The sequence below is a fragment of the Oncorhynchus kisutch genome, linkage group LG8 (genome assembly GCF_002021735.2).
Source record: "Oncorhynchus kisutch isolate 150728-3 linkage group LG8, Okis_V2, whole genome shotgun sequence".
Classification (NCBI taxonomy): domain Eukaryota; kingdom Metazoa; phylum Chordata; class Actinopteri; order Salmoniformes; family Salmonidae; genus Oncorhynchus; species Oncorhynchus kisutch.
The window spans coordinates 26,878,675-26,901,542 of NC_034181.2; the positions used below are offsets into that span (position 1 = coordinate 26,878,675).

The 22,868-nt window shown below is 44.4% G+C and overlaps 2 protein-coding genes across 3 annotated transcripts; one reads left to right on the plus strand and one right to left on the minus strand.

The window, feature by feature from the left end:
- On the plus strand, positions 1 to 19,073 carry LOC109895963 (spliceosome associated factor 3, U4/U6 recycling protein). 2 transcript variants are annotated; one of them, XM_020490102.2, is made up of 19 exons: positions 1 to 797; positions 1,399 to 1,525; positions 1,816 to 1,920; positions 2,010 to 2,194; positions 2,441 to 2,546; positions 8,394 to 8,518; positions 8,786 to 8,941; positions 9,564 to 9,702; positions 11,363 to 11,491; positions 11,597 to 11,674; positions 11,768 to 11,826; positions 11,962 to 12,071; positions 13,027 to 13,139; positions 13,293 to 13,369; positions 13,590 to 13,761; positions 14,090 to 14,562; positions 15,781 to 15,933; positions 16,348 to 16,538; positions 16,749 to 19,073. In XM_020490102.2, the coding sequence occupies exons 1-19, from the start codon at positions 612 to 614 to the stop codon at positions 16,936 to 16,938; spliced, it is 2,874 nt and encodes a 957-aa protein (XP_020345691.1). In that variant the 5' UTR covers positions 1 to 611; the 3' UTR covers positions 16,939 to 19,073. The 2 variants fall into 2 exon arrangements, with proteins under 2 accessions (XP_020345691.1, XP_020345692.1); XM_020490103.2 differs by having other exon boundaries at positions 11,363 to 11,470.
- On the minus strand, positions 17,066 to 22,096 carry ficd (FIC domain protein adenylyltransferase). Its single transcript, XM_020490105.2, has 3 exons — positions 21,860 to 22,096; positions 21,196 to 21,542; positions 17,066 to 20,922 (listed from the first exon to the last, which is right to left on the minus strand). Exons 2-3 carry the CDS (start codon positions 21,467 to 21,469, stop codon positions 19,826 to 19,828), a joined length of 1,371 nt encoding a protein of 456 aa, XP_020345694.1. The 5' UTR covers positions 21,470 to 21,542; positions 21,860 to 22,096; the 3' UTR covers positions 17,066 to 19,825.
- Between the last annotated feature and the right edge of the window lie 772 nt (positions 22,097 to 22,868).

Consider the following 22,868-nt stretch of genomic DNA (forward strand, 5'->3'; position numbering starts at 1 on the left):
TTCGAGAAGAAAAGGCGGTTGTCTGCTATTTCAAATATTTTTGGCAGTATGCTGTGCTGTGGCCCCAAACAACAATTTTGTTGTGCATTCAAAATAACAAATTCTGATCAATTGCAACATGTCTATTAAGTCTCATCTGCACAATAATGTAACGTAGCATTTTGCCGCATTAGCATATAAACAGGAATCAATTACTTTTGACACGTATAGGAACAAATAGGTCTACATTTCCCACTTTGTTTTTTACTCGCATGATATGTACGACGAAGTGCATAACAGTACAATAGGCTGCTTATGTGCTTCTCATCATTACACAGCATGCACAGGGACGTCGGCCATTAAAATTGCCCTACAGGAGTCCCTCTTTAATTGCTGGGATATTCGGTATCCGCTCTTTTCAGGAGGAATCTTAGCAAATGCAATATATGGTGGTTATAGCTGTTATGTCCTAGTAATATTAATACATAGTTATTTGGTTGTGTTCTTGCCATGTAGGTAACATATTACGTGACGTTTCGAATTTAGCGTAGTAGAATCAGGGGGTGGGTTTGCCTGCCAGGCTCTACCTTGGACAGCTCTCACTGCTGTTACCAGGCAGACATAGTTCCAACATGGCAGCAACTGGGAACGCAGAAGAGACGCAGTTGCAAGAGATGGAGGAAGAGGCAGGGATGGAGAGAGAAATGGATTCAGATGAAGAGGAGGGTATGGGAATCGAAAATTCAGACGATGAAGAAGACGATTCGTCAGAAGATGATAAAGAGAATGAAGCCGAAATTCAGCGTTTGGAGGAGCAGGTACGTTTGCTAAGCTAACTGTTTGAGAAATGAATGGAAACCTAGCTAGCTATTTTAATCCACAGTTACAGCTAGCCATTTATAACGTTTGATGTCAACCAGCTAACAGCGTTGTTTGTTACATTGATTTAAAAGCAAACAACACATCACAAACAAGTTGGCTTGTTTGCAGACTTGCACCACTTGTACTGCAAAGAAAGATAGCTAGCTACTTAGCTAACGTTAGCTCGCATGCTAATAGTTTGCTAGCTATTAGTTGATGCCTCATTATGTAACTATCCAGTCAACTAGCATGTTCCCCAGCCACAATTATATAATACGTGTGAAAAGAATACCAGCCAACGTGCTTGCAGTTGTATTAAAAACTGAACACACGCCCTTTCCGCGGGCTGCAGTTGAGAAAGGTAGGTAGGTAGCCAGCCAGTCAGTCAGCAACAACATTTAACAGTCAATCTATCTGGTTGATTTCACAAGCAATACTCATTACAGTATTTGGTTCACTTACATATTATATATTTGTTTGCTAATCAAAAACATCTGTAAACACACACACAAGGTGGTTGGTCTGACTCCTCTTCTATGCTTTCTCTGTGACTTTCAGCTGTCCATCAATGCTTTTGACTACAACTGTCATGTGGACCTCATAAAACTCCTGAGGCAGGAGGGGGAACTGCCTCCACTGCGTAAGGCAAGGCAGAAGATGAGTGAGCTCTTCCCACTGACTGAAGGTTGGTGTCTGATGGCCTCTGGAGATGCAGCAGACTTTATGCTTTGCCACTTTTATGATTGAGCTGATGTGCTTTGTGGTAGACTAGATTAAATATAAGACTTGTTGCAAAGTCTGCTGCTTCTTTTGTGATTAATTGGTGTGAAGAAGTCTTATGCATGATGATGATTCAGTAATTTGGAACACGGTTTACTGTTTAATCATTACTGTGAAAAGTGATGGTTTCATTGTTGTAAACATACTGAATGTTATTGTTAACTGTATACAAATCTGACTTGTCCTTTCTTGCAGAGATATGGCTGGACTGGCTCAAGGATGAGATCCGCCTAACCGAGGAGGAGCAGAACCGGGAGAAAGTCTACGAGCTCTTTGAGATTGCTGTGAAAGATTATATCTGTGAGTTCTGTCCCTACTTATTGGATTGTGTTACGATTCTATATAATGTTATTGTAAAGTAAACATTGAATTTCTTGTGTGGCCTTCAGGCCCTGAAATCTGGCTGGAGTATGCCCAGTACTCTATCGGGGGCATGGGACTGCCTGGTGGGATGGAGAAGGTGAGGTCCATTTTCGAGAGAGCCCTGACAGCCGTGGGGCTGCACATGACCAAGGGGGCGACTCTGTGGGAGGCCTACAGGGAGTTTGAGAACGTCATACTGGCAACTGTTCAGGTGAGCGCCCCTGAAGAATAATGATCTCTAGTAGCTGCAACATGCTGCTCATTTTTCTATATCTCTGCATGTCTATATTTCTTGGTGTTTTGTTTAAGACCATCTGCTAAATTAATGATGGTAGATTTTCCTTGTATCTTCAGTATTGGGCAGAAATGTTGAAAAAGCATGATTGAACACAATCTGATATTACACAAACTAGGCTCTTTGCTGGATTTAGTCTGTTTTCTATCTCTTTTTGTTCAGCCTCCCCCTGGCAGCGTCCCCACCTGCGAGCAGCAGGAGCTTCTGAACGCTCAGCTCGAACGCATCCACACTCTTTTCTGCCGCCAGCTGGCCATCCCCTTAATGGGTAAGGTTCTCCCTGCTCCATTCTGGAGGGGATGCTGTACAGAGGGTAAGGAGGAGGGATTTGGTTGGATGGAACAACATGTCCTTGAGAGGCTATTCTGGCACACTTGGGAGGTACCCATCGCAATGACCTTTTCAGGACCAAGTCGTGGAGCGCCAGTGCAATGTCAAATCAAATTTGATTGGTCACATGCTTCATAGACAACAGGTGTAAACTAACAGCGAAATGCTTACTATCAGTGAAATGCTTACTTACAGGTCCTTTTCCAACCATGCAGATTTTAAAGATAAGTCAACAATCTAAAAATGAAAACTCACACATTGAGTAACAATAACATGGACAAACACGGGAGTAGAAAATAGAAAGTAGAGTAACTTGATTATGCCATTCTTAGTGCAAATTTAAACAAAATAAAAAGACCTAGCTAGCTAAGACAAAGTCAAACAGTTCCTTTAAAAATTGTAATTCATTTTCTCAAATCGTGTTTGTCCGTAGAAAATAACATTGCTATATACAATGAGTACCAGTACCGAGTCGATGTGCAGAGGTATGAGGCAATTGAGGTAGCTATGTACTGTACATATAGGTAGGGGTAAAGTTACTAGCAGCAGCATATGTGGTGAGTGTGAAAGGTGTGTGTGGCGTCAGTATGCATGTGTGTGCATTTTATGTGTGTGATTGTGTGGGCAGAGTCCAGTGTGGCAACAAAGGGTCAATGCAGGTATTCCAATTAGCTGTTTAGAAGTCATATGACTTGGGTTAGAAGCTGTCCAGGGTCCTGTTTGTTCCAGACTTGGTGCATTGGTATTGCTTGCCGTGCAATAGCAGAGAGAACAGTCTGTGGCTTGGGTGGCAGGAGTCTTTGACAATTTTTGGGCCTTCCTCTGACACTGCCTGGTATAGAGGTCCTGGATGGCAGGGAGCTCGGCCCCAGTGATGTACTGGGCCGTACGCACTAACTTCTGTAGTGCCTTGCGGTCTGATGCCAAGCAGTTGCCATACCAAGTGGTGATGCAGCCGGTCAAAATGCTCTCGATGGTGCAGTTGTAGAACTATTTGAGGATCTGATGGCCCATGCCAAATGTTTTTAGCCACCAGTTGTCGTGCCCTCTTCATGACTGTGCTGGTCTGTTTGGATCACGATAGATCCTTAGTTATGTGGACACCGAGGAACTTGAAGCTATCAACCTACTCCACTACAGTCTCGTCGATGTTAATGGGGGTGTGCTCGGCCCTCTGTTTCCTGTAGTTCACAATCAGCTCCTTTGTCTCACTGACGTTGAGGGAGAGGTTATTGTCCTGGCACCAGACTGCCAGGTCTCTGACCTTCTCTCTTTGGGGTGTCTCATTGTTGTCGGTGATCAGGCCCACCACTGTTGTGTCGTTGGCAAAATTAATGGTGGTGTTGGAGTCGGGCCGATCAGGAAGTCCAGGATCCAGTTGCAGAGGCAGGTGTTCAGTCCCAGGAACCTTAGCTTAGTGATAAGCATGGAGGGCACTATGGTGTTGAACGCTGAGCTGTAGTCAATGAACAGCATTTTCACGTATGTGTTTCTTTTAGGGCTGACCCCATTTAGTTGACTGGTCGATTGTTTGTTTGATAGGTTATTGGTCTACCAATAATTTTTTGGGTCGAGCAGTTGCACAAAAAAAAAAGTTTTATGGCACGTCTTTATTGATGCCTGTCTCAATGGACTAATCCATTGCGGAGGACGCGGATGACACCAGTGTTACCAGTAGTACTTCTACCATTTAATTCCCATAATTTCTAATCTACAATGTTTGTTTGGTTACTGTAATTTATGCATTCAATATTTTAGTTGAAATCGTTCCTCAATGTAGCCTATTTGAAAAATCTTTCCAGCACTCTCCCTTTCGGTAACCACTTGTCATGAAAGGGAAAAAATGTTATGCTCTGATACAGTAGAAACGTCATAAAATAGGCCTATCTGATTTACTTCTTATCCCTTCCTCAAATAGCCTACAGTTATGTCTGTCTGGAGTTTACTGGCACAGGAAACTCTTAGTGTCCAATATTTTATACAATGTTGCAAGTTTGTTAGCACAAGCTTTTGGCTGGACCAAGTTGATAGTTGATGCAATGTTTGAAGTTCCTTGCAGACAGGCCATGCGTAGCCAATGTGTGCTTTATTTTTATCAGGATATTTTTTACCTGCAGGCTGCAATGTTTTTATTTGTTGCCTTTATGGAGGCTATTTTTACATAGTTGGCAATGGAAGTTCATTTTAGATTTGTGTAATTTTAATTTAGATATAATTGTATTAATTACATGACAATGATTTTGAGATACGCTGACATTATTATTTCAAGAAATTAAACTTCCAAGAAAATGTACATATGAAAATCATAACGGGCACGGAGATCGGTAGAAACTTGTTGGCACTCCAAATCAGTGGTGTAAAGGAAGTAAAAATACTTCTAAGTTCTACTTAAGTTTATTTTTTTTTGGTATCTGTACTTTACTCTGCTATTTATATTTTTGAGAACTTTTACTTCAGTAAATTCCTAAAGAAAAGAATGTAATTTTTACTCCATACAGTTTCCCTTGACACCCAAAAGCACTTGTTACATATCAAATGCCTAGCAGGAACATAGCAGTCCATGGAGAATAAGAGGACCTCCTCCCAGCTGCCCACTGCACTGAGGCTAACACTGTCACCACCGATAAATCTACGATAATCGGGAATTTCAATTAAGCATTTCTCCATGCTTTCCTCCTGGCTACCCCAACCCCGGCAAACAGCTCCGCACCCCCCACAGCTACTTGCCCAAGCCTCCCCAGCTTCTACTTCACCCAAATCCAGATAGCAGATGTTCTGAAAGAGCTGCAAAACCTGGACCTGTACAAATCAGCTGGGCTAGACAATCTGGAGCCTCTCTTTCTAAAATTATCCGCCTCCATTGTTGCAACCCCTATTACCAGTCTGTTCAACGTGTCTTTCATATCGTCCAAGATCCCTAAAGATTGGAAAGCTGCCGCGGTCATCCCCCTCTTCAAAGGGGGTGACACTCTAGACCCAAAATGTTATAGACCTATATCCATCCTGCCCTGCCTCTAAAGTCTTCGAAAGCCAAGTTAATAAACAGATCACTGACAATTTTGAATCCCACCGTACCTTCTCCGCTGTGCAATCCCGTTTCCAAGCTGGTCACGGTGCACCTCAGCCACACTCAAGGTACTAAACGATATCATGACCGCCATCGATAAGAGACATTACTGTGCAGCTGTATTCATTGACCTGGCCAAGGCTTTCGACTCTGTCAATCACCGTATTCTCATCGGCAAACTCAACAGCCTTGGTTTCTCAAATGCCTCGCCTGGTTCTCCAACTACTTCTCTGATAGAGTTCAGTGGGTCAAATCGGAGGGCCTGTTGTCCGGACCTCTGGCAGTCTATGGGGGTACCACAGTGTTCAATTCTCGGGCCGACTCTTTTCTCTGTGTATATCAACGATGTCGCTCTTGCTGCTGGTATACATCTGGCCCTTCTTTGTACACTGTGTTAACTAACCTCCAAACGAGCTTCAATGCCATACAACTTTCCTTCTGTGCCCTTGAACTGCTCTTAAACGCTAGTAAAAACAAATGCATGCTTTTCAACCGTTCGCTGTCCGCACCTGCCCGCCCGACTAGCATCACTACTCTGGGCGGTTCTAACTTAGAGTATGTGGACAACTACAAATACCTAGGTGTCTGGCTAGACTGGAAACTCTCCTTCCAGACTCATATTAAACATCTCCAATCCAAAATTAAATCTAGAATCGACTTCCTATTTCGTAACAAAGCCTCCTTCACTCACGCCGCCAAACATACCCTCGTAAAACGGACTATCCTACCGATCCTTGACTAAGGCATTTACAAAATAGCTTCCAATACTCTACTCAGCAAACTGGATGCAGTCTATCACAATGCCATCCGTTTTGTTACCAAAGCCCCTTCTACCACTCACCACTGCGACCTGTATGCTCTAGTCGGCTGGCCCTTGCTACATATTCGTCGCCAGACCCACTGGCTCCAGGTCATCTATAAGTCGATGCTAGGTAAAGCTCCGCCTTATCTCAGCTCACTGGTCACGATAACAACACCCACCCGTTGCACGCGCTCCAGCAGGTATATCTCACTGGTCATCCCCAAAGCCAACACCTGCTTTGGCTGCCTTTCCTTCCAGTTCTCTGCTGCCAATGACTGAAACAAATTGCAAAAATCGCTGAAGGTGGAGACTTATTTCCCTCACTAACTTCAAACATCAGCTATCTGAGCAGCGAACCGATCACTGCAGCTGTACATAGCCAATCTGTAAATAGCCCACCCAATCTACCTACCTCATTCCCATATTGTTTTTATTTACCTTTCTGCTTTTTTGCACACCAGTATTTCTACTTGCACATCATCAATTTATTAATTTATTAATCACATTGTACTTAAATCTTCAGACAAGATGATTTTATTTAAACACATAGGGTGTGTCTATATATGGGAAAACATTTTTAGTCGGGACAACCCTAGTTCCTTTTGTCCAATTGGGAAAGGGCAGTGTGGCGTGCAATAGAGATTATGTCATCTGTTGGAGTGATATGCAAATTGGAGTAGGTCTGGGATGATTGTGTTGTTAGCCATGACCAGCCTTTCAAAGCATTTCATGGCTACAGATGTGAGTGCTACAGGGCGATAGCCATTTTGACAGTTTACCTTGGTGTTTATGGGCACAGGGACTATGGTGGTTTTCTTGAAACATGTAGTTATTACAGACTAGGTCAGGGAGAGGTTGAAAATGTCATTGAAGACACTTGCCAGCTGGTCAGCACATGCTCTGAGTACGTGTCCTGGTAATCCGTCAGGTCTTGAATGTTAACCTGTTTTAAAGGTCTTACTCACATTGGCCACGGAGAGCTTCGAGGAGCATGGAAGGCATTTAGCTCATCTGGTAGGCTCGTGTCACCGGGCAGCTCATAGCTGGGTTTTCCTTTGTAATCCGTGATAGTTTGCAAGCCCTGCCACATCCAATGAGCGTCAGAGCTGGTGTAGTAGGATTAGATGTTAGTCCTGTATTTATGCTTTGCTTGTTTGATGGTTCGTCGGAGGGCGTAGAGGGATTTCTTATAAGCGTCTGGGTTAGTGTCCCGCTCCTTGAAAGCGGCAGCTCTAGCCTCAAGCTCAGTTGTCCCCCCCCCCAGTTGCACACGCGACATGCTGGTAGAAATGAGGTAAAATTGATTTGTTTTCCTGCATTAAAGTCACCAGCCACTAGGAGAGTTGCTGAGTGTTGCTTTCTCTTACTATGTTGCCTTTCAAAGACTCAATAGCGGTTTACAGAGAAAGCACTCATTCTCACCAGGCCCAGTAATGTGGTCCCTGACCAGCCTTTCATCCAAGCGCAGGACTCGCCAAGAGATAGCCAGATGGTCTGGCATTGTCTGCTGCCTTTTTTCTGGTCTGGCTGAAAGGCCACCGGAGGCATTTCTGGAATGGCTAAACCCATCTCTCGCTTCTATGACCTGTGCCAACCATGGTGCCAACGCTCAGTGTATAATCCCTCCTTATCTACAGCCTGTCAGTCACTGTTTTCTACCTCCACAAGATAATGGCACATAGAAAAAGAAAACAGGCTGAAGCATTTACATGGCTGTGTGTTATTGGTCAAATGAGGGGACACTCAAAATGTCAAAAGCCAATATCCTTCTGAATGAGATTTGAACCTTTTGGTGTTCCTCCCTTTTAATTTACTGTAATAAATGCACAGGATGCTCTTTTATATAATCACCTTCATTTTAAGCCACACTTAGAATGTGAAAGAGGTTTCTCATAATGATAACTGCTGTTTTACAGACATGGAAGGAACATATGCAGAGTATGAGGAGTGGTCTGACCAGGGGGTGTCTGATACAGTCTCCCAGAAGTACAAGAGGGCCCTGCAACAGATGGAGAAGAGCAAGCTTTATGAGGAGACTTTGGTACTTACCTAGATTGTATTCTACCCTGGACATTTTGTACCATGCTGTTTGTTTTGGAAGAATTTAATGGATTTGAAGCATTCAATTCTGATTGCACTGCCTAGAAAGTAGCAGTAGATTAGTAGGAAAGTTTTGTCATTTTAAGCATTATGTGCTTAAGCAAATTGATTGCTTTTTCCTACGTGTACCTCTGAAATCATTGCGAGTCTGTATGCTAGACATGGTCATCTGCTCAATGCCTTCAACATGCCAACGTTTGTGTTTCAGATGGCAGCCGAGCCACCCAAGCTAGCAGAATATCAGACCTATATTGACTATGAGCAAAAGGAGGGTGACCCGGCACGGATCCAGATCATCTTTGAGCGGGCACTGGCAGAGAACTGCCTGGTACCAGACATGTGGGCCAAGTACACCAAGTACCTGGTGAGTGTCCACCCCCCTCGCCCCCCCCCCCCCCCCCCCCCCCCTTTCCGTTGCACAGGGTGACGTGCTGCACTGGGCTCATTTGAATTACTCGCAGCCAGCCGTCTCTCGCTCTCTCCAGCAGCTCCTGAAATTTATTCATGGCCTTTTAATTGCTTTAATGGGATGGTAATAAGATGCTGAGATCGCAACCTTAAACACGGACAACATCCAGTAATTCATCAGAGCCTGGCCGTTTCACCAGTTTGGTGAAGAAACAAAAGTTTCATCTTGTTGTTCCAAACCTGTGATCCATTAGGCTCTTTTTAAAAGCCACGTTTTGGCCTTCTGCATATACTAAAGGAAGTGATTAAATTGATGGAGGTGCGATTTAACTGCATTATATGCTTCCACACATGAATCAAAATGACTTTGCCTAATGGTGTTGGGCAGTATAATATTCCTTGTGCAGCGTTATGATGGAAAATGAACGCTATCCTACAGGTTCACCTTTCTAGCAAAGAAGTCATTTGTCACTCAGGAAGAAATGACTGTAGATTCACGGTTTTTGAGTTCCTTGTCGATGTGGGTTGTGATTGATTGTTGGATTGTTTTATTATCAAGTCTTTTGCTGTTGCCTCAGGATCGTCAACTAAAAATCAGAGACCTGGTCCTGTCCTCTCACGACCGTGCGGTCAGGAACTGCCCCTGGACCATGGGCCTGTGGAAGAACTACCTGCTTGCCCTGGAGAGGCATGGGGCTGACCACCACACTATCTCAGGTAAGCACTGGACCACAGGTGGGTTATGGAGGCAGCACTCATATGTGTCATGTATGGTGTGGATGTAAACAAGGAGATTTAACATGAATGAAATGTACAGTATATCACAAAAGTGAGTACATCCCTCACATTTTTGTAAATATTTGAGTATATCTTTACATGTGACAACACTGAAAAAATGACACTTTGCTACAATGTAAAGTAGTGAGTGTACAGCTTGTATAACAGTGTAAATTTGCTGTCCCCTCAAAATAACTCAACACATAGCCATTCATGTCTAAAACGCTGGCAGCACTGCCTTAACCCTCTTGGGCATGGAGTTCACCAGAGCTTCACAGGTTGCCACTGGAATCCTCTTCCACTCCTCCATGACGACATCACGGAGCTGGTGGATGTTAGAGACCTTGCACTCCTCCACCTTCCGTTTGAGGATGCCCCACAGATGCTCAATAGGGTTTAGGTCTGGAGACATGCTTGGCCAGTCCATCACCTTTACCCTCAGCTTCTTTAGCAAGGCAGTGGTCGTCTTGGTGTGTTTGGGGTCGTTATCATGTTGGAATACTGCTCTGCGGCCCAGTCTCCGAAGGGAGGGGATCATTCTCTGCTTCAGTATGTCACAGTACATGTTGGCATTCATGGTTCCCTCAATGAACTGTAGCTCCCCAGTGCCGGCAGCACTCATGCAGTCCCAGACCATGACACTCCCACCACCATGCTTGACTGTAGGCAAGACACACTTGTCTTTGTACTCCTCTGAACCAAATACTTTTACCTTGGTCTCATCAGAACACAGGACATGGTTCCAGTAATCAATGTCCTTAGTCTGCTTGTCTTCAGCAAACTGTTTGCGGGCTTTCTTGTACATCATCTTTAGAAGAGGCTTCCTTCTGGGACGACAGCCATGCAGACCAATTTGATGCAGTGTACGGCGTATGGTCTAAGCACTGACAGGCTGACCCCCACCCCTTCAATCTCTGCAGCAATGCTGGCAGCACTCATGCGTCTATTTCCCAAAGATAACCTCTGGATATGACGCTGAGCACGTGCACTCAACTTCTTTGGTCGACCATGGCGAGGCCTGTTCTGAGTGGAACCTGTCCAGTTAAACCGCTGTATGGTCTTGGCCACCGTGCTGCAGCTCAGTTTCAGGGTCTTGGCAATCTTCTTATAGCCCAGGCCATCTTTATGTAGAGCAACAATTCTTTTTTTCAGATCCTCAGAGTTCTTTGCCATGAGGTGCCATGTTGAACTTCCAGTGACCAGTCAGTATGAGGGAGTGTGAGAGCGATGACACCAAATTTAACACACCTGCTCCCCATTCACACCTGAGACCTTGTAACACTAACGAGTCACATGACACCAGGGAGGGAAAATGGCTAATTGGGACCAATTTGGAAATTTTCACTTAGGGGTGTACTTACTTTTGTTGCCAGTTTAGACATGAATGGCTGTGTGTTGTTATTTTGAGGGGACAGCAAATTTACACTGTTATACAAGCTGTACACTCACTACTTTACATTGTAGAAAAAAAGTGCAATTTCTTCAGTGTTGTCACATGAAAAGATATGATGAACTTGGTTAAAGCTGTTGTATTGCCCCTATTATTGGTACTGGGACTGGGGAATCATGAAAGACCATCTATTTTTTTCCCCCTCCACAGACGTTTTTGAAAAGGCCCTGAATGCCGGATTCATACAAGCTACAGATTATGTTAATATCTGGGAAGCGTACCTCGATTACCTGAGGCGGCGTGTCGATTTCAGCAAAGGTGAAAGCACCTTAACATTGGGTAATGCAAAGTAACATAAGTAATAAGATCATATTTGTGGTGTGGAGAAAGTCAAATGTATGGATGAATGTATGGATGAATGAAGTCTATGTGTTTATTTTCCAGAGTCGAGCAGAGAGCTGGAGGAGCTGCGGGCAGCCTTCACCCGTTCTCTAGACTATATGAAACAGGACGTGGAAGAGAGTAAGTGGACCTGCGGCCTGTGTACAGTACTCTTCATCTTGGTCCTTGTGTGTTTGTGTTGGAGACTCACCACGGTGTATTACTCCTGTCTAGGATTTAGTGAAAGTGGAGACCCTTCCTGTACCATCATGCAGGTCTGGGCAAAGATAGAGGTAAGGGTGACGATCATGACAAACTTGTCTTGTTCACTTGCTTCTTTCATTGCAGATACAAGTCAGTGCAAAAATTGCATCTATACAATTTAAAATGTGATTGTATACCATTTTCTCCCTCCTCTCTCTGACCAGGCCCTGCATTGTAAGAACATTCAGAAAGCTAGAGAACTGTGGGACAGCATCATGACAAAAGGGAATGCCAAATTCGCTAACATGTGGCTGGAGTACTACAACCTGGAGAGGTCAGTGAGGCCACTATAACCTGGAGAGGTCAGTGAGGCCACTATAACCTGGAGAGGTCAGTGAGGCCACTATAACCTGGAGAGGTCAGTGAGGCCACTATAACCTGGAGAGGTCAGTGAGGCCACTATAACCTGGAGAGGTCAGTGAGGCCACTATAACCTGGAGAGGTCAGTGAGGCCACTATAACCTGGAGAGGTCAGTGAGGCCACTATAACCTGGAGAGGTCAGTGAGGCCACTATAACCTGGAGAGGTCAGTGAGGCCACTATAACCTGGAGAGGTCAGTGAGGCCACTATAACCTGGAGAGGTCAGTGAGGCCACTATAACCTGGAGAGGTCAGTGAGGCCACTATAACCTGGAGAGGTCAGTGAGGCCACTATAACCTGGAGAGGTCAGTGAGGCCACTATAACCTGGAGAGGTCAGTGAGGCCACTATAACCTGGAGAGGTCAGTGAGGTCACTATAACCTGGAGAGGTCAGTGAGGCCACTATAACCTGGAGAGGTCAGTGAGGCCACTATAACCTGGAGAGGTCAGTGAGGCCACTATAACCTGGAGAGGTCAGTGAGGCCACTATAACCTGGAGAGGTCAGTGAGGCCACTATAACCTGGAGAGGTCAGTGAGGCCACTATAACCTGGAGAGGTCAGTGAGGCCACTATAACCTGGAGAGGTCAGTGAGGCCACTATAACCTGGAGAGGTCAGTGAGGCCACTATAACTTGGAGAGGTCAGTGAGGCCACTATAACTTGGAGAGGTCAGTGAGGCCACTATAACTTGGAGAGGTCAGTGAGGCCACTATAACCTGGAGAGGTCAGTGAGGCCACTATAACCTGGAGAGGTCAGTGAGGCCACTATTTAGTGGTCACCTGTGAACTGTTGATTTGATGGCTCGAGAGATATATGTATCTATGACAAATCTGATGGTGGTTGTGATATGGTTTGACTCTTTGCAGGTCGTACGGAGATGCTCTTCACTGCAGGAAAGCCCTCCACAGGGCCGTCCAGTGTACCTCCGACTACCCTGAGCATGTGTGTGAGGTCCTGCTCACCTTTGAGAGGGTTGAGGGTGAGTCTTTTTTGTGATGGAAATGCCATGAATAAGTGGACAGGTGTCAGTTGGGGATATTGATTGGCTGATTTGTAGAAAACAACACTGAATTGGTAAGTCATGGTGTGAGAGTAAAGTGAGTTTCAGTGCAGTTTGTTGTGTCGCCACCAGGGTCTCTGGAGGACTGGGATGCAGCGGTGCAGAAGACTGAGACGAGGCTGAACAGAGTAAACGAGCAGAGGGCCAAGGTAAGCTGACCTCACAACACTGCTGCTAGTTAGGCCTGTGAATATAGAATGTTGATTATACTGGGCAGGGGAGGATGGAATGGGATTTTATTTTTTACATTGGAGAGCAACAGTTGTAGATTTTTGATGAATGAATTGAAAGGAAAAAACACAGCTTTGCTTGTGCAGCTGTCTGTTTCTGTGCTGTCATGTTCATAACTTAACTTCATAACTCTCTCAGGTGGCAGAGAAAGAGGCTCATCTGGTCCGACAGGAGGAGGAGAAGACTGAACAGCGGCGGAGGGCCAAGGCAGACAAGAAGAACCAAAAGAAGGGACAGAAAGGCAGCAGGCCTGGGGAGAAGAGGAAGGCAGAGGATGAGGATAATGAGAATGAGTGGGGGGAGGAATCGGGTAAGGGGAGACATCGGGTAAGGGGAGACAACATGCCGATCCTACCCTTTTTTTCCCCCCTTTAATAATTTTTTACATAGGAATGTTATTGCTTGGTCTCCGCTTATGCCAACAAAATGGCAAGTATAAAAGTCATCCTGTGTATTTGCTAAAGCTTTGTGTCACCTCTGTGCAACAGTAAGTAAGTAGCCTTGAGCCGGAACAGGCTCCTGCCCTATGAGCTCTCCTGATTTTGTAGTGTGAGGCAGCTTGATGTACAAGTACACCCCCTGGACAGGACACCAGTCTATCGCAGGGCCTTACACTCAATTTATCTTTTGTGCAACAGAGCAACCTCCAAAGAGGCACCGAGGGGAGGGCAACCAGGGCAGCTTCAGGGGAGGAGGTGCTGAGGAGTTCATGGAGACAGAGAGTGGACTGTTTGGGAGGAGAGCCCCCCCTTGCCGCAGACAGGAACCCCCTGGTGCTAAGAGGGGCCAACAGATGGCACCAGCCACCGTACGGAAGACCCAGGAAGACAACCCCGAACAACGCAAGGATGACTGCAGTGTGTTTATCAGCAACCTGGCCTTCAGCATGGAGGATCCAGAGAAGAGACTGAAGGAGTTGTTTGAGCCCTGTGGTCCTGTCCAGTCGGTGCGCCCCGTCTACGCTGCCAAGGGCTTCAGAGGGTACTGCTACGTACAGTTTGAGGGCAAGACGTCCGTGCCCGAGGCCCTGAAGATGGACCGGCGTGAGGTCGATGGCAGGCCAATGTTCGTATCGCCCTGTGTGGATAAAAACAAGAACCCTGATTTTAAGGTGAGACCCATCTACACTGAACAAAAAATATAAACGCAACATGTAAAGTGTTGATCCCATGTTTCATGAGCTGAAATAAGATCATAGAAATGTTCCATACACATGCTTATTTCTCTAAAATGTTGTGCACAAATTAGTTTACATCCCTGTTAGTAAACATTTCTCCTTTGCCAAGATAATCCATCCACCTGACAGGTTTGGCATATCAAGAAGCTGATTAAACAGGTGTACCTTGTTCCACTCTAAAATGTGCAGTTTTGTCACACAACACAACACCATAGATATCTCAAGTTGAGGGAGTGTGCAGTCAGCATGCCAAATGCAGGAATGTTTAAAGCTTTTGCTAGATAATTTAATGTTTTTCCTTAAGCCACCTCCAACATTTTAGAGAATTTGGCAGTACGTCCAACCGGCCTCATAACCGCAGACCATGTGTATGGCGTCATGTGGGCGAGCTGTTTGCTGATGTCAACGTTGTGAACAGAGTGCTTCATGGTGGGTTTATGATATGGGCAGGCATAAGCTATGGACAACGAAAACAATTTAAGTTTATTGATGGCAGTTTGAATGCACAGAGATACTGTGTCAAGATCCTGAGGCCCATTGTCGTGCCATTCATCTGGCATCACCTCATGTTTCAGCATGATAATGCACGGACCCATGTTGCGCAAGGATCTGTACATAATTCCTGGAATCTGAAAATGTCCCAGGTCTTCATGGCCTGCATACTCACCGAGCATGTTTGGGATGCTCTGGATCGACGTGTATGACAGCATGTTCCAGTTCCCAACAATATCCAGCAACTTCGCACAGCCATTGAAGAGGAGTGGGACAACATTCCACAGGCCACAATCAACAGCCTGATCAACTCTTTGCAAACTAGATGTTGCTCTGCATGAGGCAAAAGGTGGTCACACCAGATACTGACTGGTTTTCTGATCTACGCCCCTAACTTTTTTTTAAAGGTATCTGTGACCAACATATGCATATCTGTATTCCCAGTCATGTGAAATCAATAGATTAGGGCATAATGAATTTATTTCAATTGACTGATTTCCTTATATGAACTGTAACTCGGTAAAACCTTTGAAATGGTTGGCTGTTGCGTTTTTTAAATATTTTTGTTCAGTATGTTTGTTTTGATTTAAGGGTGGATGAATGGAATGGTGGTTTCACCATATAGATAGTGAGTTACTCTTTTCATGTCTCTTCCTCTAGGTGTTTAAGTACAACACAAACCTGGAGAAACACAAGATCTTTATCTCGGGCCTGCCCTTTTCCTGCACCAAGGAGCAGCTGGAGGAGCTGTGCAAAGATCAAGGCACCATCAAAGACATCCGCCTGGTCACCAACCGCTCAGGCAAACCCAAGGTTAGGAGGCATAACTCTGGGAGGTTGGTCTGTACAGGGCTGGGAGGTTGGTCTGTACAGGGCTGGGAGGTTGGTCTGTACAGGGCTGGCCGGGTTGGTCTGTACAAGGCTGGCCGGGTTGGTCTGTACAAGGCTGGCCGGTTGGTCTGTACAGGGCTGGCCGGTTGGTCTGTACAGGGCTGGGAGGCTAAGTATTTTTCTCTATCCAGATGTTAGGTTTAGAGTAATAATTTGCTCTTGAGCTCTCCAGTTGAGTAATAAGATAGTAACTTATATTTGTTATGTGTAATCTTTGTAAAAATCCAAACGGATCATTTGAATCATACATGTAGAAGCTCCATTGACTTGTACGTAAAATGGATAGCTCTCATGTGAGTTGCTGCTCTAATGTGCTGCTGTGGTGTGTCTCTGCAGGGTCTGGCGTACGTGGAGTTTGAAGATGAGGCTCAGGCCTCCCAGGCCGTGCTGAAGTTGGATGGCACGGTACTACAGGAACACACACTCTCTGTTGCCATTAGCAACCCACCTCGCAGAAATGCAGCCAACAAGCCTGACTTCAGCAGGCCCATGGGAGCCATGATGCCCCAGGCGATGGTCTATGGATCGTAAGTTTCCAACACTAGTAATAATACTCTTCTAACAAGGAAAGATGTTAGTTACCCTGACGAAAGTACTCATTACAAATATCCGATTAGCTATGTTTCTCCAACTCATTAAACATAAGTTGCCTTTTAAATCGGTCTATTCTCACATGTTCACAGAAGAAATATATACATGTGAATGAGAGCTTTGATTCCATTGGTTTTCCTTTTCAGGCGGGGAAAAGGGCGAACCCAACTCTCACTAATCCCTCGTTCCCTACATCGGCAGACTGGATCAGAAAGTAAAGCAGAAAATGGGACTGCACCTAAACCCACAGGGGGTGCATCCGGAGACGCTGGGTTTGAAGCACAGGCCAAGCCCATGTCCAATTCAGACTTTGCCAAAATGCTTCTCAGAAAGTGAAAATTATGGAAAAAAGAAAGTAAATCAAATGACTGCCTTTTGTATGGAAAGCCATCTTGGGTCCTTGAGAAGAAATGGCAGATCTTGTGCTGTGTTTGACTCCCCTTTAATCACTCCCATGGCCTCATTCTCCTTGTCACTTTTTGTGAGAAAGCCTTAATCTCCCTGGCTCCTTCGACTGGCCCCAAACTCCATATTACCATCCTTTTGAACAATGATTGATTCATATTCCTTTTGAAAAAGTGTGAGTGACCAATTTCGGCTTGCTTTTTTTTAGATTGGAAAAGGTGTTTTTATAGAAGACGTAAGTAATGTGTCAATTATTTTTTTCTGAATTGAGGAAAGGGTTCTGAGTTTAGTAAAAAAAAGTAATTAACTGCTAAAACAACCCAGCTTGTGAATTATGTTTCTTGTTGTTTAAAAAAAAGTATATGCAAGAGCTTGACATTTGAGATGTGTATCTAGAGCGATATTCTATCTATCGATATTCTAATTTCCCCCCATTTGTGTTAAGTTTCACACATTTTGAATATCTTTTTTGTGTATCTAGAGCGATATTCTATCGAATCCTGGTGTAATTTCATGTTTATCTGAGCTATGCGCCGTTCAAGCAGGCAGAAATACAGCCGGTATGATGCGTTTTGCATCAGATGCACAAAAGCAATATAACATTTAGAATGGGTGAATCTTTCCTCTAAGGTATCTTCAATGTCAACATGCCACTAAAATCTTTTGCGTCCCTTACAGGGCAGATAACGTGCAACGATATTTGTTCCCAAACTGTGAAAGACTAATGCTTCGCTTTACAGAATATTACCTTAAACGGCAGTTGTACAAATAATTTATTTGCAGATGTACTAATTCCTTACCTGTTCTGTGCTCACATTTACAATGTAGTTTTCAAAAGTCTCTGTTCATAGGAAACAAAAAGCATGTATCATCTATAGCTGTTAAAATCCTTTATCCTTCATCTATAGCTGTTAAAATCCTTTATCCTTCATCTATAGCTGTTAAAATCCTTTATCCTTCATCTATAGCTGTTAAAGGTTTTATTGCTGGCACTATAATTTAACAGGTAGTCGTGTGCATGTCATTAACCCAGTGCCCCATTTTGTTTGCTTATCATGTTTAGGCTGTCTGATTGGAGGACATTTTTGTTGTACATTGTATGTCATATTTTCCTTAGATTGTTTCCAATTTACTTCCAGTTAAGTTAGTTTATTAAATACCTTAACCATCTGTAGAAGTCTTGAGATGGGTAGGGAATGAAGAACTGACAGTTTGGAGAAGCTGTCATCCTAGTATTGTAATGAGTACTGTCCACAAGTGAATCAACTGTTGTTGGGAGAAAAATCTATGCAGCTGTTTGATTGCAAGAGCCCTCCATCAAATCTGCCCTACAATATATGTTCAGTATGTGATAACATCATGGGAATGCAGGTTTATACTTAATTCAGAACTGTCTCCTTTTCCTTTCAAATCAATCCTGTTTGGATGAGTGGGGAACGTCAAATGTGTGTTCAGACTCCGTGGTTGACCATAGTTTTGTAATACATTTGTTTGTTTTGAGATTTATTAGCTATATCTATCAATGTTCTATCACCACAGTGGCCTAATCCAGGGTTTCCCAAACTTCATCCTGCTCCCCCCCGGTGCACATGTGTTTTCTTTCTAGCACTACACAGAAGACGCAATAACCAACTCAAGCTTTGAATCAGCTGTATAGTGCTAGGGGGAATAAACAAAACGTGCACCCAGGGGGGCCCCAGGACCGGGTTTGGGAAACCCTGGCCTAATCTAGTTAGAGACTACAAATGTTTGATCTTTAGAAGTCGCTTTCTGTTTCATCCAATACAAAAATATGGGGTGTGGTCATTTTATTAGAACAAATGTAAACTAGTGTTTTAAAAAAAACTAAATTATCAATGCAACTTTCTGAGATTGTACGTGGTCTATTTTTCTGTGATTTTATTTACTACTTATTTGGATGTTGTAAAATTGCCATCTTGTGGTTTGTTGCTGTTTTGGCCTAAAGTTTATTAAAACAGTTCAAATAATGTTTGAGGTTTTTACACTAAGTCACATTCAACAGATACGTTTATTTTGTAGTAAATAAACTCAAATACATGAAAGTGCTTCAGTGAAAGACTGTATGACTCAGTTGGATAAGCTACATTACAATACCGTTCTTCGACACCCAACAGGTGATCTACGGCGCACGGCCAATCTTTAGATGTTTCTCCCTCATGGATAAGACGGACCAATAATCAGAATCACAACTCAGACATGTACACATACTGTATTACACAATTTGTAACACCTTCAGTTATGAGTTCACTCAAAAAACTACTGATAATAGATGGGTGAAATGCAGTTTAGGCCTAAATTTCCTTTAGAAACGGCAGTAGCATGGCCAAGTGTATTAAACAGCCCCATTTGAGTCAACAAATTCATGACCCTTTATGATAACACATTTTCAGCTGTAGATAGTTTTTCTAAAATCACAAGTCAGCATAATTAGTTCAAACACCTGTACCACAGGAGGTTGGTGGCACCTTAATTGGGGAGGACGGGCTCATGATAATGGCTGGAGTGGAATGGTATCAAACACATGGTTTGATGCTATTATGAGCTGTCCCTCCCCTCAGCAGCCTCCACTAACCTGCACCTCTACCTGGTATGAGGAAATCTTAAACCATGAGAATATTTGTTTTATGTAAAGATGCAATTTCCCAGTAGAAATGTGCAAGGTCATGCTATCATTTTGACACAGGGCTGCTATTAGTAATATGTATACCAACTGACATCTTTACACTGAAAGCAGGATTAACCCCAAATTAGATTAATTAAATCAAAATCCAAACAGTCATGTACCCTCCTGCCCAGCTCACTCCTGTCCCCTCTCACTGTTGTGGACAGGTATGGTTTGTTTGCAGTTTGGACAGGCTTGGTGGTGGCTGGTGCCAGGCAGCCCCACAGGGTGCTCAGTGGTGGCGATCAGCAGGGTATCCAGGGTGATCTCTGTGCATTTGGCTATGAAGCGGATGAAGGGGCGGACGTCGCCTTCGTTGGCTGTGTCCAGAACGGCGTAGTACTCGGACCTTTGCTCTTTGCGGATGGTGATGGGTGGGTAGCGTGCCTGCATGAGCACCAGGTTCATTAGCAGCCGTGATGTGCGTCCGTTCCCATCCACAAAGGGGTGCACGTACACCAGCTTATAGTGGGCGAGTGCTGCATACTCCACGGGATGCAGCTGCAGGGCCTCCTCTGAGTTGAGCCACTGCACCAGGTCCTGCATGTGGCGCTCCAGGTCCTGTGGGTGGGGTGGGATGTGGTGGCCTACAAACACCTGGCTGGTACGCAGCCGCCCACCCTCCACAGGGTCTGCATAGCCCAGCACGCGCCGGTGGATCTCCAGGATGTCATTGACGGTGATGGCCCCAGCTCGGGACAGCAGCGTGGTATTGATGTACTTCATGGCCGCGTCCACACCGATGACCTCGTTCTGCTCCTGCAGGCTCTTGCCGGGCACGGCATAGCGAGTCTCAATTATATGGCGAATCTCAGACAGAGTGAGTGTGTTGCCTTCTATGGCCACTGTGTGGTAGATGTGGTGGTAGTACGTTTCCTCCATGACACGTCTAAGAGCAGAGTTACCCTTGGGGATGGACATCAGCCTGCGTACTTTGCTGTCGATAACCCCAAAGTGGCGTTGGTCGATCTCCTCCACCAGGGGGAGTGTGCGGTCACGGCTCACCAGGGCCCTCTCGTTGCATGGTGAGATGGCCAGGGCCTTGGTATACAGATGGTCCGCCTGGACAACGTCCTTCTCTTCCAGAATGGTCCCCAGCTCCGTCAGAGCTTCCACAAAGTCTGGATTCATGTTGAGTGCATGCACCAACAGCTTGTGGGCCTTCTCTCTCTTCCCCTGCTTCTTCATCTCCACAGCCTGTTGCAGCGCTGCCTTGGCCTCCAGCTGGGTCTCTGCAATCAGCACACACCAAATACATTGCATAACTAGGCTGTGCTGTCCAATACATGTATTAACCCAATCAAGAAGGTGATTTCATATTTGTACTTTTAAATATGACTCATGAACCCAAGAGTATGGAGGGTATTATCCTCCCACCCTTAACACACTGAAAATGAACTCTATTAACTGAACGCTGTATTTTCATTTTGAACAGTGCTCTACCACCGACAGTTGATTTAGAGTCTTACAACCAGAAGTATATATTTCATGAGAACTTCACTTACCTATACTGGGCTTGGCCCTAAGGGGCAGGAGATCGAGGGCTGTAAAGGGGACAGTGAGGCTGGTGGACTGGACAGTGGGGCGATGAGTTTTACCCCATAGCTGGCAGTGCAACTGGGCAATCCCCTTTAGAGTGATACAGCATTGGTCCTCCACCCCCACCATTGGCATCAACAGCGCCACCAGAGAGCCCAGGAACAGGCAGAGCAGCGGTCCCCATCCGCCAAGGAGATGGCCACTTGTGTAACGCCACCACACCGTTAATGAAGCCATCATCACTGATGATAGTATCCTCCATTCTCAAGTGACACGTCCCCCATCTATTCGAGTTAGGCTAGCCGAGGAACAGCTGTGTAGGAGAGAGGCAGAATCAGAAGCAGTTTTCACACAGAATTTATGGTCGTTTCATTTTGACAGCTGGCAGTTGTGTACATGTCAAACGAAAAACTGCGGAGGCAGTCTTTAGCTAACGTAGAGCTTAAGTGTTCAATTGAGTAGCTGAGTAACTAGTAAGCCTAATTAGCTATATGGCTAAATATAAATCACCCAATACACAGGATACATAGCTAGCTACTGGCAGTATTTTCGACAAGCCAGGCACGTACTGCAAAAATCGCACTGACAGCTGCTAGCTAGCTAGCAAAGCATCAACACCAGCGTACTCACCTTATTACACCATTCTTGACTAGAAATCAAACAAGCTACGTGAAAATGTTATATAAAAGTATCGGTCTCTAAGTAACCACTATCGTTTGTAGACTAAAGATACATTAAGTAGCTAAATCGCTGCTTAGGTAGCTATGAACCTCTTGTAAATACACATCATCAACTTCCTGGGAAAACAAGCCGGTATATGTGCTGGAATATGATTGGTCACAACAAGATTGTTCGTTGCTGTTCATTGGCTTAGATCTCTACAAAGCGTGCTTTTATTCAGCAAAACAAACACCGGTTCGTAGCCCTTATTGATTGGATGTTGGATACAAATTGTGCTCTCTATGCCTGATGAAAATGTAGGCCTATTATCTATTAACTGGAGTTAACAGTATGTAATGTAATAACTGTCATTATGACAATAGAATTTGGTTAGTAAATCGTTATGCATTGATTAAATAGGTCGTATAAGTAGCAACCTAGCCTAGACTGCAGCTTATGTTGACAGTCAGCACTGAATAACTAACTTGGTGATCATGCAACACTTCTAACACTACTCCTAAATGGCAAATTGGCCTATAGATATTCCCATTTTCTTTTACCATGACAGTACCATGAGAGTCAGTGCTGGGAAGCATCCTCTACCAGTTTAAGTGGGTGGGTAATAGAGTCATTTAACTAAATGAGTCCCTTTTGGTTGGTGATAAAAAAATTAAAAAAAGTTTTATTTCACCAGATTTTTATATTCTGTCATGAGCACATGCTCAACTTAATAAAAAAACATGTTTTCTCATCTCAAGATGTTAAATAAAGAAATTACTTAACCCTAACCCTACCAAATCAGTCATGAATCCACTTGTGACAGGGGGAATGGAAGCTTGTTACATGGAGGGGCAATTAAATGCAAGCTTCACCCCAGAAATGTTTAGCATTAAAACATTTTTAGTCTGTCTATCTATGCGTAACAGGGTTAACGTTTTTTTTTTTAAAGGAATAGTTTCACCATATTAAAATGAGAGTT